General features: G+C 45.4%; 2 protein-coding genes across 21 annotated transcripts in view; both read right to left on the reverse strand.

Annotated features, from left to right (window-relative positions):
- Positions 1 to 8358, reverse strand: part of Ccnf (cyclin F) — a 51234-nt gene extending 42876 nt beyond the window's left edge. Inside the window, exons 1-2 of one of the 2 annotated variants that reach the window (XM_042283675.2) lie at positions 8308 to 8358; positions 7514 to 7672 (exon numbers count right to left, since the gene is read on the reverse strand). The gene's annotated coding sequence lies outside the window, so the exon portion shown is untranslated. Of the gene's footprint in view, positions 1 to 7513 lie in introns of both variants that reach the window. The other variant, XM_076578010.1, reaches the window with a different exon arrangement.
- A 3470-nt stretch (positions 8359 to 11828) lies between these two features.
- LOC102906714 (ATP-binding cassette sub-family A member 17-like) overlaps positions 11829 to 13046 on the reverse strand; it is a 75490-nt gene continuing 74272 nt past the window's right edge. For all 19 annotated transcript variants that reach the window (XM_076578000.1, XM_076578002.1, XM_015997666.3 and 16 more), the window contains 3 exons: positions 12781 to 12971; positions 12575 to 12648; positions 11829 to 12128 (listed from right to left, as the gene is read on the reverse strand). In XM_076578000.1, coding sequence (XP_076434115.1) covers positions 11865 to 12128; positions 12575 to 12648; positions 12781 to 12971 — 529 coding nt within the window. In that variant the 3' untranslated portion in view covers positions 11829 to 11864. The remainder of the gene's footprint in view (positions 12129 to 12574; positions 12649 to 12780; positions 12972 to 13046) is intronic.

Raw genomic sequence — 13046 nt, forward strand, 5'->3', positions numbered from 1 at the left:
GAGATCAGACCGGTGAATACCCTGTCATCACAGAACTTTTCTCCAATGACTGATGGAAGCAGATGCAGAGATCCACGGCCAATCACTAGACAGAGCTCCAGGAGTCCAGTCAAAGAGAGAGAAGAGGGATTCTATGAGCAAGTGCATCAGGACCATGATGGGGAAACATGCAGGGATGACCAAACCAAACTAGAGGGAACTCATGAAAGGTGGATCAATGATTGTGGAGCCTGCATGGGACTGGACTAGGCCTTTGCATGTAAGACAGTTGTGTAGCTTGATCTACTTGGGAGGCCCCCTGGTGGTCGGATCAGAATCCATCTCTGGTGCATGAGCGGGCTTTGTGGAGCGCACTTCCTATGATGGAACAACTCATGCAGCCTTGAGGCAGGGGGAAGGGGCTGGACTTGCCTCTACTGAATGTGCCTCCCCATGGAGGCCTTGCCTCCTTGTGGGTTGGGAGGGAGAAGTTGGGGGGGGGGGGCGGGAGGAGGGAAGAGGGGGATCTTTGATTGGTATGTAAAATGAATGAAAATTTTTCTTAAAAAAAATTTCATACATGCATGTTTACCCCCTCCCTCCCTTCCTACTCCCCTGGAACATCTTTTCCCCAGTAGATCTCCCTCCTATTTTCACGTCTGTCTACACCCCTGAAGAAAAATAATTCCCCTGCCCCCCAGCAGTCATTAACAGCTGGGGTAGTGTTCGTTTGCCCTCCCACTCCATGGAAAGAGTTTGGTTGCTGGGATTTGGATCCAAATTCTTAATGACAGTCATCTCTCCAGCCTCAGCTTAAAGGATAGATCTAATGATTTTCTGAATTACATTGGTTTGTTATAATATTATAATAATCTCTAATTAATTTAGCTCTTCTTAGTGTTTTTCAGTTAATTTGGCTAAGAGTTTGTCCATCTTGTTTATTTTCCAAAAAAAAGTCTTTCTTTCATCGAGTCTTTAAATTGTTTCCTTGCCATTAATTTCTGCCATGATTTTTTTTTAAATTTTAAAAATTTATTAAAATTGTATGTGTGGGAGTTGGCTCAGCAACTAAGAGAACATGCTGCTTTTGTAGAAGACCTGGGCCCAGGTCCCAGCCACTCCATGATGTCTCACAACTGTCCTCTAACTCCAGTTCTGGAATCCAGTGCCCTCTTCTGACCTCTGCGGGTACCACTCGAGTGGTGCCGAGGCATACATGCAGGCAGAACATCCACACACATAAAATAATTTTTTTTAGAAGAACTCAGAGAGGCCGGACATGGTGGCACATGCCTTTACCTGGGAGGGTGGATCTCTGCATTTGTGGCCATCCCAAACTACACAGTGGGTTCTCCAAGCTCTCCAGGGCTGTAAAGTGAGACTGTCTTAGAAGAGGGAAGAGGAGGAGGAGGAAGAGGAGAAACCTCAGATAAATAATTTAATGATATATTTTAGAGCTCTGAAAAAAGAACAAGCCAAATTCCAAATCACTAGAGGAAAGGTGATCACAGGCCCAGGAAGTGGCTCGGCACTTAGGAGTGCATAACTGCCCTGGACTGAGTTCACTGTCCGGCAACCTGGCAGGGCAGCTCACAACCACCTGTAATTCCAGTCCCATGGTATCCAATGCCCTCTTCTGGCTTCTTTGAGCATCTGTACTCACATGCAACTCCTGCCCCACATTAATACACACAGACAAATAAGTGCTCTCAACCGTTTAGCCGCCTCTCCAGCCCCCCCCCCACCCCCCCGTTTTGTTTTGTTTTTTTTCAATACAGGGTTTCTCTATGTAGCCCTGGCTGTCCTGGAACTCACTCTGTAGACCAGGCTAGCCTCGAACTCACAGAGATCTGCCTGCCTCTGTCTCCCTAGTGCTGGGATTAAAGGCGTGCCCCGCCATCACCACCACCCAGTTCTCTTATTTCTTAATGTAGGCACTTAGAGCTATAAACCTCCCTCTTAGGACTACTTTGATATGTCATGTTTTCATTTTTGTTCAATTCTAAGAATTCTTCAAGGACCCATTCAGTAGCGGGTTGTTTAATCTCCCTTAGTTTGTGTATATTCTAGAGCTTCTCTTGCTCTGTTGTGATCAGATAGAATACAAGGAATTACTTCACCTCCCCTACATTGTTTAGAGACTGTTGCATAGGCTGCTGAGGAGAATGTCTACTCTGCAGTGTTTGAATGTTCTGTAGAGGTCTGTCAAGTCCATTTTATCTTGACGTTATTTAGGTCGGGTATTTCTCTATTAATTTATTTTGTCAAGATGGCCTTTCAGTTGGTGTGAGAGGGCATATAATTCACCCACTACCGCGATCCTGGGGCTAGTCTGTGACTTACATTAATAGTGTTTGTTTAATCGGGTGTGCCTGTGGGACATGTGTTTAGGACTGTAAAGTGCTTCTGACAGCCTCCAGTCAGTAAGAAGTGACCTTACTTCTCCCATTGGTTCTGGTTTGAAGTCTATTCTGTGAGGTGTTAGGACAGCAACCCCTGCTGGCTTCCTAGAAACACGCATTTGGGACGCCCTTTCTATCCTCTCACTGTGAGGTAACGTCTATCCCCTATGGCGAGGTGAGTTCCTCAGAGGCAACAAATAGAGGGTTCCTATTTTCAGACCCGATCTACTGTCTGCATGTTTGATACTTAGAGTTGTTACTGAAAGCTGTGTGTTGATGTCTGTCATTTGGCTGAGTTTGCAATGTTTGGGTTTTCCTACTCTTCTCTTACTTTTAATTAGTACTATACCATGGTTTATTATTTCTTTGAAAAATATCTTATTTTCATGTGTATGATGAGTGCTTTGTCTACATGTGTGCATATGCACCACATGTGTGCCTGGTGCCCTCTGAGGTCAGAAGAGGGTCGGATCCCTGGAACTGGAGTTATGGATGGTTGTGACCACCATGTGGGTTCTGGGAACCAAAACCAGGTCCTCTGCAAGAACTAGTGCTTTTAACTGCTGAGCCATCTCTCCAGGCCCAGTTTATCCTTTCTTGCAGCCTTGGGATGATTTTTTCCCCCGGTAGACTAAGAATTCCTTCAGCTGTCTTTGTAATGGCTTAGTGATCATAAAGTCCTTGACCCTTTTTTTTAAAAAATCAGGGAAAGTTTTTGTTTTTTCTTCAGTTATGACAAATTGCTATGTTGAGTATAGCTAGGTATATTGTGGATTATCGGTTCTTGTCTTTCAGAACTTAAAATACATCCTTCCAGGCCTTCCTGTGTTCTCAAGTTTGAGTCGTAAGTTGTTGCCAACAGCCTTGTCTGAGAAAGAAACACATTCTGTGTCTAAGCGTGCTCTGATCCTTGACACACTGAGTCAGGGGGAAAGATGTACACAGCACAAGTTTCTGCCTCAGGGATCCGGGAGTGTGCGGTTTCTTCAGACCTGTGGGCTTGCGAGTTCCCATGTTTTTTATCCCTACTTCCTTGTCCTTTTTGCTTTGTTCTCCCTGGTGATCTTTTAACAAAACATCTGTTCCTTGTAAACATGGTTTGATGATTTTCTTTTTCTTCTCTTTCTTTTTTTGCATTATGATTATCTTTGCATGTAGTTAATCTTAATAAAAACTCGATGTAAGAGGCACTCTGGATCCTTAGAGCTTCTTGCATGCTCTCTTTGGTCCCCAGCCCCTTCTGTGAAAGTTCACACTGCAGACCCCAAGTCTGATTTCGTGGACAGAACTCCAGTATCTATGGCAGTAAGTCTGCTGTTAACTTGGAAACAACGATGATGGGCTTGCTTTTGTAAACTCTCTTTGTACTGTATGTTTAATGTTTTAATATGACGATGGGGCTCTTTTTGGGGGAGGGAGGTCTGGATGGTTTGGTGTTCTAAATGCCATCTGTATCTGGATTGGTGACTCTTTCTTTAACTCTGAGAAATTCTTTTGAAAATGTTTTTAGTGCCCTGAGAACGAGATTCTTCTCCTTCTTCTATGTAGTCTTTTCACAGTGTTTTGTGTATCTTGGAATTCCTACGCATACCGTCTTGTTATTTTATCTTTGATCTTGTTGGACCTGATCTTGTTTTCAAATTCACATATTTTGTCCTCTCTTTGATCTGCCCTGCTGTTGAGACTTCCCACAGAGCGTTCTGGGGGCTTGTGTAATGTCTCAGTTTGCTGTGTATTGCTGTGATAAGGACAGTGACCAAAAGCACCTCGTGAGGGAACGGGTTTGTATACTCGTCTTACAGGTTACAGGTCAGCATGAAGGGAAGTCGGGGAGGAGCGCAAGCCACGCACCTGGAGGCAGGAACTGAAGCGGGGACCATGGTGGGATGCTGCTTATTGGCTTGCTCTCCATAGCTTCCTCAGCCTGCTTTCTTCTTTCTTTTGGTTTGATTTGTTTTCCAAGACAGGGTTCTCTGTGTAGCCCTGACTGTCCAGGATCTCACTTTGTAGACCAGGCTGGCCTCGAGCTCAGAGATCTGCCTGCCTCTGCCTCCTGAGTGCTGGGATTAAAGGAATGTGTCCCCACAACCCTGCTCAGCCTGCTTTCTTACACAATTCAGGGCTACCTACCCCTGCAGAGACATGGCCCCCAGTGGGCTGGACACTCCCGCAACAATCATTAATCCAGAAAATGCCAGACAGAGCTGATGGAGATATTTTTTCCATTAAAGTTTTTCTTCCCAGATGACCCCAGCTGACAGAAACTAGCTAGCTAACCTTTTTTTTTTTTTTTTTTTTTTTTTTTGTGATATATATTTTTTATTTTACAATACCATTCAGTTCTACATATCAGCCATGGGTTCCCCTATTCTCCCCCCTCCCATGCCCTCCCCTTACCCCCAGCCCACCCTCCATTCCCATCTCCTCCAGGACAAGTCCTCCCCCGAGGACTGTGATCGACTTGGTAGACTCAGTCCAGGGAGGTCCAGTCCCTTCCTCCCAGACTGAGCCAAGTGTCCCTGCATAAGTTCCTGGTTTCAAACAGCCAACTCATGGAATGAGCACAGGACTTGGTCCCACTGCCTAAATGCCTCCCAAACTGATCAAGCCAATCAACTGTCTCACCTATTCAGAGGGCCTGATCCAGCTGGGAGCCCCTCAGTCTTTGGTTCATAGTTCATGTGTTTCCATTCATTTGGCTATTTTTTTTTCAATAATTGAGTAAAACTGAAATTTATTATATGCCACAGTCGTCCTACGGACCTCCATGCTATATATATATATATAGCCTCTATGGTTCTATGGGTTGTGGTCTGATTGTTCATTTTATATCTAGAATCCACCAATGAGTGAGTACATACCATAACTGTCTTTCTGGGTTTGGGTTACCTCACTCAGGATGATCTTTTCTAGTTCCATCCATTTGCCTGCAAATTTCATGCTTTCATTGTTTTTCTCTGCTGAGTAGTACTCCATTGTGTATATGTACCACATTTTTTTTATCCATTCTTCCGTTGATGGGCATCTAGGTTGTTTCCAGGTTCTGGCTATTACAAATAGTGCTGCTATGAACATAGCTGAGCATGTATCTTTATGGTATGTATCAGCATTCTTTGGGTATATGCCCAAGAGTGGGATGGCTGGGTCTTGAGGTAGTTTGATTCCTAATTTAGGAAATGGTCTCCAGTGCCAATGCGTTTTTTTATTTAATTTTCTTCACAGAGCTTTTTATTTGACTTATGTTTTTATCTCCAGCATTTCAGGTTTTTTTCAATATTTCTTTTTATTGAATTCCTATTTGATAACTTGCACCACTTTATTGGTGCAATTTAGATTAGATTGATTTTTGAAAAGAAACACTTTATTTCATTAATTTTTGTTTCCAATTGGGAGCTTATTTTCTTACTTTAAAAAATATTTTTTTAGTGTGTGTGTGTGTATGTGTGTGTGTGATAATGGATGTATATGAGTGCAAGTGTGTGCACAGCATAGCATGTGGAAGTCAGAGTATAACTTTCAAGAATTAATTCTGTGTTTTTTACTATATATCCAACTCAGATCATCATGCTTGTGCGGCAAACGTTTTTTTTTTTTTTTTGGTTTTTCGAGACAGGGTTTCTCTGCGTAGCTTTGCGCCTTTCCTGGGACTCACTTGGTAGCCCAGGCTGGCCTCGAACTCACAGAGATCCGCCTGGCTCTGCCTCCCGAGTGCTGGGATTAAAGGTGTGCGCCACCACCGCCCGGCTGCGGCAAACGTTTTTATGTGCCTAACCTTGCTGGACCCATGTGAGCCTATTTTCTTCTCTGATTTCTTTGAAGAGTGTGTTCAAAGAATACCATTACTGGATACTGTTACTGTAGGATTAGTAAGCTTTGGGTGAGTTGTGTTGCTTCTGTTTTTCATGTTTGTTATGTGACTACATTTGGTGTTTATCAGGGTTATTTTGTTGCCTTTTGAAAATCAGCTGTATTCTTTCAGTTGAGAGGTCCTAGATGTGGTAGAAATTCAGAACTCAGTTCCTTAGCAGCAGCTCAGGGTGCCTGGTGTCATCTCTATGTTACTCTCTGAGGAGAATAGTAACTGTGACAGCAACCATGGCTGAAGAATACCACCACTGTGCAAGTGTACTAGCTAACTAACAGCAATAGCCCATGTGATTTCTGTGACTATTGGAGGATAAGCAACCAAGGACAGTACAGAGTATAATGGTATTTTAATTAATAAGATTAGCCATAGGAGGAATATATGGTGGGTGAGGATGGGGTAGATATTAGATTTCTTTTTTGTTTGTTTGTTTGTTTGTTTTGTTTTGTTTTCGAGACAGGGTTTCTCTGTGTAACAGCTCTGGCTATCATGGAACTCCCTTTGGAGACCAGGCTGGCCTTGAACTCACAGAGATCCGCCAGCCTCTGCCTCCCAAGTGCTGGGATTAAAGGCGTGCGCCACCACTGCCAGCTTAGATTGATTTTTGAAAAGAAACAAAAAATTGAGGAAGTAAGGTATGGGGTGTCGGGATGCTGTTAGAGTCCACAGATTCTAGGGACTGTTAAAGCTATAGAAAGTTACAATTCAAAAGTAAAAGCTATGAAAGGAAAAGGCTGGAAGAGGAACAGACATAGAAATAAGAAAGTATATGAGCCGTGGATGAAAAGTATAGTAAAAGCACTCAGGAGGCAAAGGCAGGCAGATCCTATGAGTTTGAGGCTGACCTGGTCAACATAGCAAGTTCCAGGACAGCCAGGGCTGTGTGAAAAGACCTTGTCAGAGGGCAAATGTTTAGTAAAGAATGACTTATAGGCCGGGCGGTGGTGGCGCACGCCTTTAATCCCAGCACTCGGGAGGCAGAGCCAGGCGGATCTCTGTGAGTTCGAGGCCAACCTGGGCTACCAAGTGAGTTCCAGGAAAGGCACAAAGCTACACAGAGAAACCCTGTCTCGAAAAAAAACCAAAAAAAAAAAAAAAAAAAAAAAAAAAAAAAAAAAAAGAATGACTTATAGGAGACTGGCTGGAGAAACATACAGAATAATCTTAAAATCTAACTGAGCAATATACAAACTAAAGAAAAACCATTATGACACATACATGCAAGAGTGGAGATTAAATAATAGAAAGGAAGGAATAGACAGCATACTCATCTGCGCTGAGTCAGGAGCCGGTCTTCTCAGCTGGCCTCCTGTTCCTGCAGACTCCAGCGTCGTGTGTGGGACTGCTGAGTGGGAGCCGTTTGTCTCTGCAGCCCGGGTTCTGGCAGTTCCCTTGACCCTGCATCCTCTTGAGGTCTGTTCTAGTCCTGCAGGTCCAGGGTATGTGAGGAGCAGCAGCACTTCTCTTAAAGTTCCTTTTTCTTTTTGAAGTTCACAAACAATTTTATTGGAGTTTAAAAGAAAAACCGCAGAGTAGGCAAACCTTAAATATCTGAAGTTTCCCAGAGGAAGGAGATGGAGAAGACAGAAAGCCATGGCCCTTTGAGTTAGGCATGGAAGTTTGACTAGCAGGCAGCCACATCACAGGAAGCAGCCACAGGGCAAAAAGTGGGCTCGTGGGACTTTAGAGCCAAAGTGAGGGAGTTCAAAGTGTTAGGGAAAGCACACTTAGAAAAAGAGACAGAAAAAAAGGAAGGGTATACTTCTCTGAGTAACTGAGAGCGTCAGGCAGGCTTACAAAGCTGCCTGGTTGTGGTTCTGGAAGCATTTCAAAGAGGGCTGATATTCTGAGAATGAGAAGTATCTCATCTCACTAACGGTGGGTGAGCGGCGGTTTACATGAGAATGGCCCCCATAGTCTCATAAGTCTGAATGCCTGGTCTCCAGTGGGTGGAACTGGTAAGGATTAGGAGGTGTGGCCTTATTGGAAGGTGTGTCACTGGGCTCTCTGGTGGTTGTGTTTTGTGGTGAGCTTTCGTGGCTGCTCCAGCCCCATGCCTACCTGCTTACTGCCTTGCTCCTCCTCGCCATATCGGTCATGGACTCGCTCTCTGGAATGTTAAGTAAAGCCCCAGTTACATGTTTTATAAGTTGCCTTGGTCATATTTTTTCATGACAATAGGAAAGTAACTAAGGGGCTGGAGAGATGGCTCAGTGGTTAAGAGCACTGATTGCTCTTCCAGAGGACCCAGGTTCAATGTCCAGCACCCACATGGCAGTTCACAACTGTCTGTAATTCCAGTTCCAGGGGATCTGACACCCATGGCAAAACACCAATGCACATAAAAATAATAAAAATATTAATAAAAAAAGAAAAGTAACTAAGATACTTCCCATCTCTTTAGCATGGCTTCAGGTAAACCTACCTTTCTGAGTGGTTGGTCATGCATTGGTCAGGTGACTGACCTGTCCAACTTATTTAACTTTTCATTTTGTTTTATTTCGAGACAAGGTTTCACTGTGGAGCCCTGGCTGCCCTGGAACTCATTCTGTAAACCAGGCTGGTCTTGAACTCAGAGATCAGCTTGTCTCTGCCTCCCAAGAGCTAGGATTAAAGGCATGTGCCGTTGTGCTCACTAGAATTAACTCTTAGGGAGGAGACAATGGCACGTCTCCACCCAGAAATAGATTCCAATCATTGGCTAGGAGGTAATAGCTTCCCCTTAATGAACCTTCAATATAACTACATTTCTCCCCCTCTGAAGATCTAACTCTAAAATCATTTAGGAGATGGGATGAAATTGGGAAATAAATATACACCCACCCAACCCACAGCTCTACTGCTGTCTTCCAGACAGCTTGACTTAGCCAGTGCAGTGTCAGTCCAGAGGGCTCCAACGTGGGGTCTAATTCTCAGTTCTTCCACATGCTTCCCTGTAGGGATCTCCCCTAGCTTAGTGAATCCCCACAGCCAGGTCTTGATGAGATCACAGGCCATCAGATTGGAACTCTGGGGCTTTCATTTCCACTGAAATGCATCTTGGCTCTGCACCAGGCCTCTGAAGCCCTTGTACCACTCTGTCCTGTAAACGCATTTTGGGGTGATCCCTGTATTTAGTTTACTGGGCTGTGAGCTGGCCTTGCAACCGTGGCAGGTGTGATGGTTAATCTCACTTGTCAGCTTGAGAACATGCTTATGGAGGATTGTTTATCTCGGCTGAGATGGGAAAACACACCCACCGTGGGAGGCACCATTCCCTTGGGAATCTTGGAATGTTGAAGAAGTGAGCTGATCACATGCATTGTGATCTCTGCTTCCTGACTGTGAGTGCAGTGAGACCAGCTGCTTCAAACTCTTGCCACTTTGGCTTTTCCACCATAGCGGACAGTGACCTGAAACTGTGGCCTGAGTCAACTCTGAAGCTGCTCTTGTCGAGATATTTTATCACAGCAAAAGGAAAATAACTAAGAAAATTTGTACAGATGAGAGGGGCTGCTGTTGCTGTGATAAACCCAACCTCTGGAAGTGATTTGTGGGGGAAGTATAGAAGAGTTTGAAACTTTGGGCCAGAAAAGCTCTTGAATGCTGTAAGCAGCGCTTAATGAGCTATTCTGCATGAGCTTGGAAGGCAAGGATGCCAAGGGAACTGGCCTCTTTGGACTGTAGAGACTCAGTAGATGCAGTTTCAGAGGTGAACAAGGACTATCAGGAACTGGAATAGGGGCTCTTCATGTGATATTTTCACTAAGAATCTAGTTTCATTCTGCCCACATCCTGAGAACTAGAGTGAAGGAGAATTTAAAGGCAATGGATTAATTTGTTAGGAAGAGGGAATTTCAAGACAGGAGAGCAATCAAGCTGGTTCAGAGAAAACAGATGTAACTGTTAAAAGGTCAGTACCACTGAAGAGAAACCTCCTGCACTGTACTGAGACAGTGAGGGAGTTGTTTTGAGGTATCCCCCATCTGTCTCGTCAAGATCCGAATTTATTTGAAGGTGAATGTGTAGAGGGGCCCCAAAACAGCTTGACCACACAGCTGCCATGACAGGCTTAGAGACCCAGACACAGCTTCTGTGACAGGCTTACTGGCAGGCAACATCCAGACCCAGAAACACCCATAAGCTGACCTCACCCAGGGAGGGCCTACATCTAAGGGGAAGTACCTGACATTCCAAACATTCCAACCATTAGATGAGGTGGCCAGATGTCCCTGAGTCTAGCATACACCTATTTTGTTTTATAGATATCTCAAGACAAATGTCAACCAATCAGGGTCCTGAACCCTGGAAATACCCACATCCCAACCCCTGCTATGATAAAAACTCTACCCCACCTGAGCTCAGGGCTGTCTGCTCTCACCACTGGGTCGCATAGACAGAGAGACCAAGCTCGGAGCTTGAAAAAATAAAGGCTCTTTGCTTTTACATATGGGATTCTGTCTTCAGGGTGGTCTTTTGGGGGTCCCCCCTATCTGGGCATAACAAATGAACTGAAGGGATTCCTGGCTCCTCAAAAGTACCGCCTGCCTAGGAAAGTGCCCCAGGGTCAGAATACAGAAGCTCACACCGCTGTGGTCCAAGAGGGGTTGGCTGCAGCTTGAGCCCACGCAGAACTTGGCAGTGTTGTCCAGATAATACTGGTTTTTTAGTCATGAAAGCAGAGGTAGGTGGATCCCTGCCTCGAACCCACCCTGATCTACATAGTGAGGATAGCCAGGGCTGGTACACAAAGAAACCCTACCAAAAAAAAAAAAAAAAAAAAAAAAAAGAACAAAACAGGCTATATGTGTCACAGGCAGCAGAGCTGGAGAAGTGGGGCTACCTAAGTCCTTTGGTGCCCAGAAAATTATATCATGAGCTCCAGATGCCGGGCATGGAGCCAGCTACAGGATTTGGTGTTTAACCTATGAATTTTAGTGTTGCTCTAGCCTGATCATTCCTTACCATGCTCTATTCTTTCCAGTTTTGGAAGAGAAGGTTTGTTCTGTGCCATTGTATGTTGCTTTATAGAATTTAACAGTTAAGAGGTTGCCTTGAGTCTCAGATGAGATGTGAGCTTTGGACTTTTCAGCTGCTGAGATTGTTAAAGACTAGGGGGACTTTTGAAGTTGTTTTGTGTCTTGCACTATGAGATAAGCATGAGATCTTAGGACAAAGAGTGAAGGCTATGATTTAAATGATACACTGGTGTCAAATTGACAAGGGGTGGGATTTTGATGGTTTATCTCAATTGTCAACTTCATGAGATCTAGAATCACTTGACAGACAGGCCTCTGAGTATCCTATGGGGGACTGTCTCAATTAGGTTGTGGTGGGAAGACTCGCCTACTGTGGGAGGCATCATTCCCTGGGTGGGGTCCTGGAATGTATAGAAAGGGAAAAGTGAACCAAGCACAAGTACTCACTGCTCTGTGTTTCATGACTGTGGATGTCATGTGATCAGCTGCTTCAAGCTCCTGTACTTTGACTCCCATGCCATGATGGACTGTATCACTGAACTATGGGCCACAATAAACCCCTTGACCCTTATGCTTTCGTTAGGGAATCGGTCACAGCGGCAGACCATGACTAACACAGTAGGCTATGCACACCAAGGCTACCCTGCACCAGGATCTTTATTATAGTAGGACAGGCTCTGAAGGAGATGGAGTTGGAGGTGGTGTGGCAGGCTGAGAGGAAGGACCTGAGGGAGGAAGTAAGATAGGCTCAGAGTGAGAGGGTGATAAGGCACTGTCTAGGAGAGCTTGCCCGTGGTGGAATTTTCTGTTGGTGGAGGACACTGTGCTGGTGAAACTCAGGAAGATGTCCTCCAGAGAGACCTGGTTGATAGAGTAGTCTTCCAACATGTAATCCTTCTTGGCTTGTTCCATAATGCCAAACACCTATAGAAGAGGGAAGCCAGTTGCTGTAGATAAGTTTGCCCGTAGGTGATGTGGCAGACATAGGGACAGGTGATTTGGGAAAGTGCAGAGAGGACCACCCTCTGGAAGCTTGTGACAAGGCACCGAGTGCTGGTCTTGCTCAGCTACTATACAGAATCTCCAAAGGAGTCAAACCTGTGGAACTGGCTGTCTGCTCTTGGGATGGGAATGGTGGCAAGAAGGAGGTTTCCCGCTGTGTCTCAGCCTGCTACGTGACTGGGCATGAGGCTCCTCTCTAGGCCTGCTCCCTGCTCTCGGAAATCTGGGGTTGGGAAGAGCTGACTTGTGAGGCTCCTTCCAGCTCCTACCTTATGCTCTATGACTTCCGCACAAACACTTCCACGGTGTTGGCAGAGGACATGTGAATGCCACCTCTAGAGAGCAGGTGAAATGAGAGGCGCCCTCACCTTTGCCCAGCTGAGGTTGTGGCCAGGCAGGTAGTACTGGACCATGCCCCGGTGCTCATCTTCCAGACTGCTGCCTGTACAAAAGAGACCGCTTCTGTGAAGGCTGGACTGGAGGGCCAGAAAGGGCAGCCTGAGTGCCCAGAATCCCTAGACAGCCTGTGTGACAGCTAACAGGTCCAGGCAGAACATTCAGCACCATCACACACCTGGGAAAGTCAGTTCCACGAATGCCTTAAACTTCGTTAGCGCCTCCTGTTGCCATTCCCTCTGGACCTTGGCCTGCAGGGAGTAGCCGCTGCCAAACTTGCTCTTGAGGTGTTGTGGGCTGCCCAGGCACTTGAACTGGCCCTGAACCATGATGGCCAGCCGGGTACATAAGGCTTCACACTCCTCCATACTGGGGAAAAGGAGAAAGCCTGAGACGGTGCTGGAGGAGGCTGATGCTCACCCTGAATGTCAAAGGCTTGTGCAG

Source organism: Peromyscus maniculatus, chromosome 8 (genome assembly GCF_049852395.1).
Source record: "Peromyscus maniculatus bairdii isolate BWxNUB_F1_BW_parent chromosome 8, HU_Pman_BW_mat_3.1, whole genome shotgun sequence".
Lineage (NCBI taxonomy): Eukaryota > Metazoa > Chordata > Mammalia > Rodentia > Cricetidae > Peromyscus > Peromyscus maniculatus.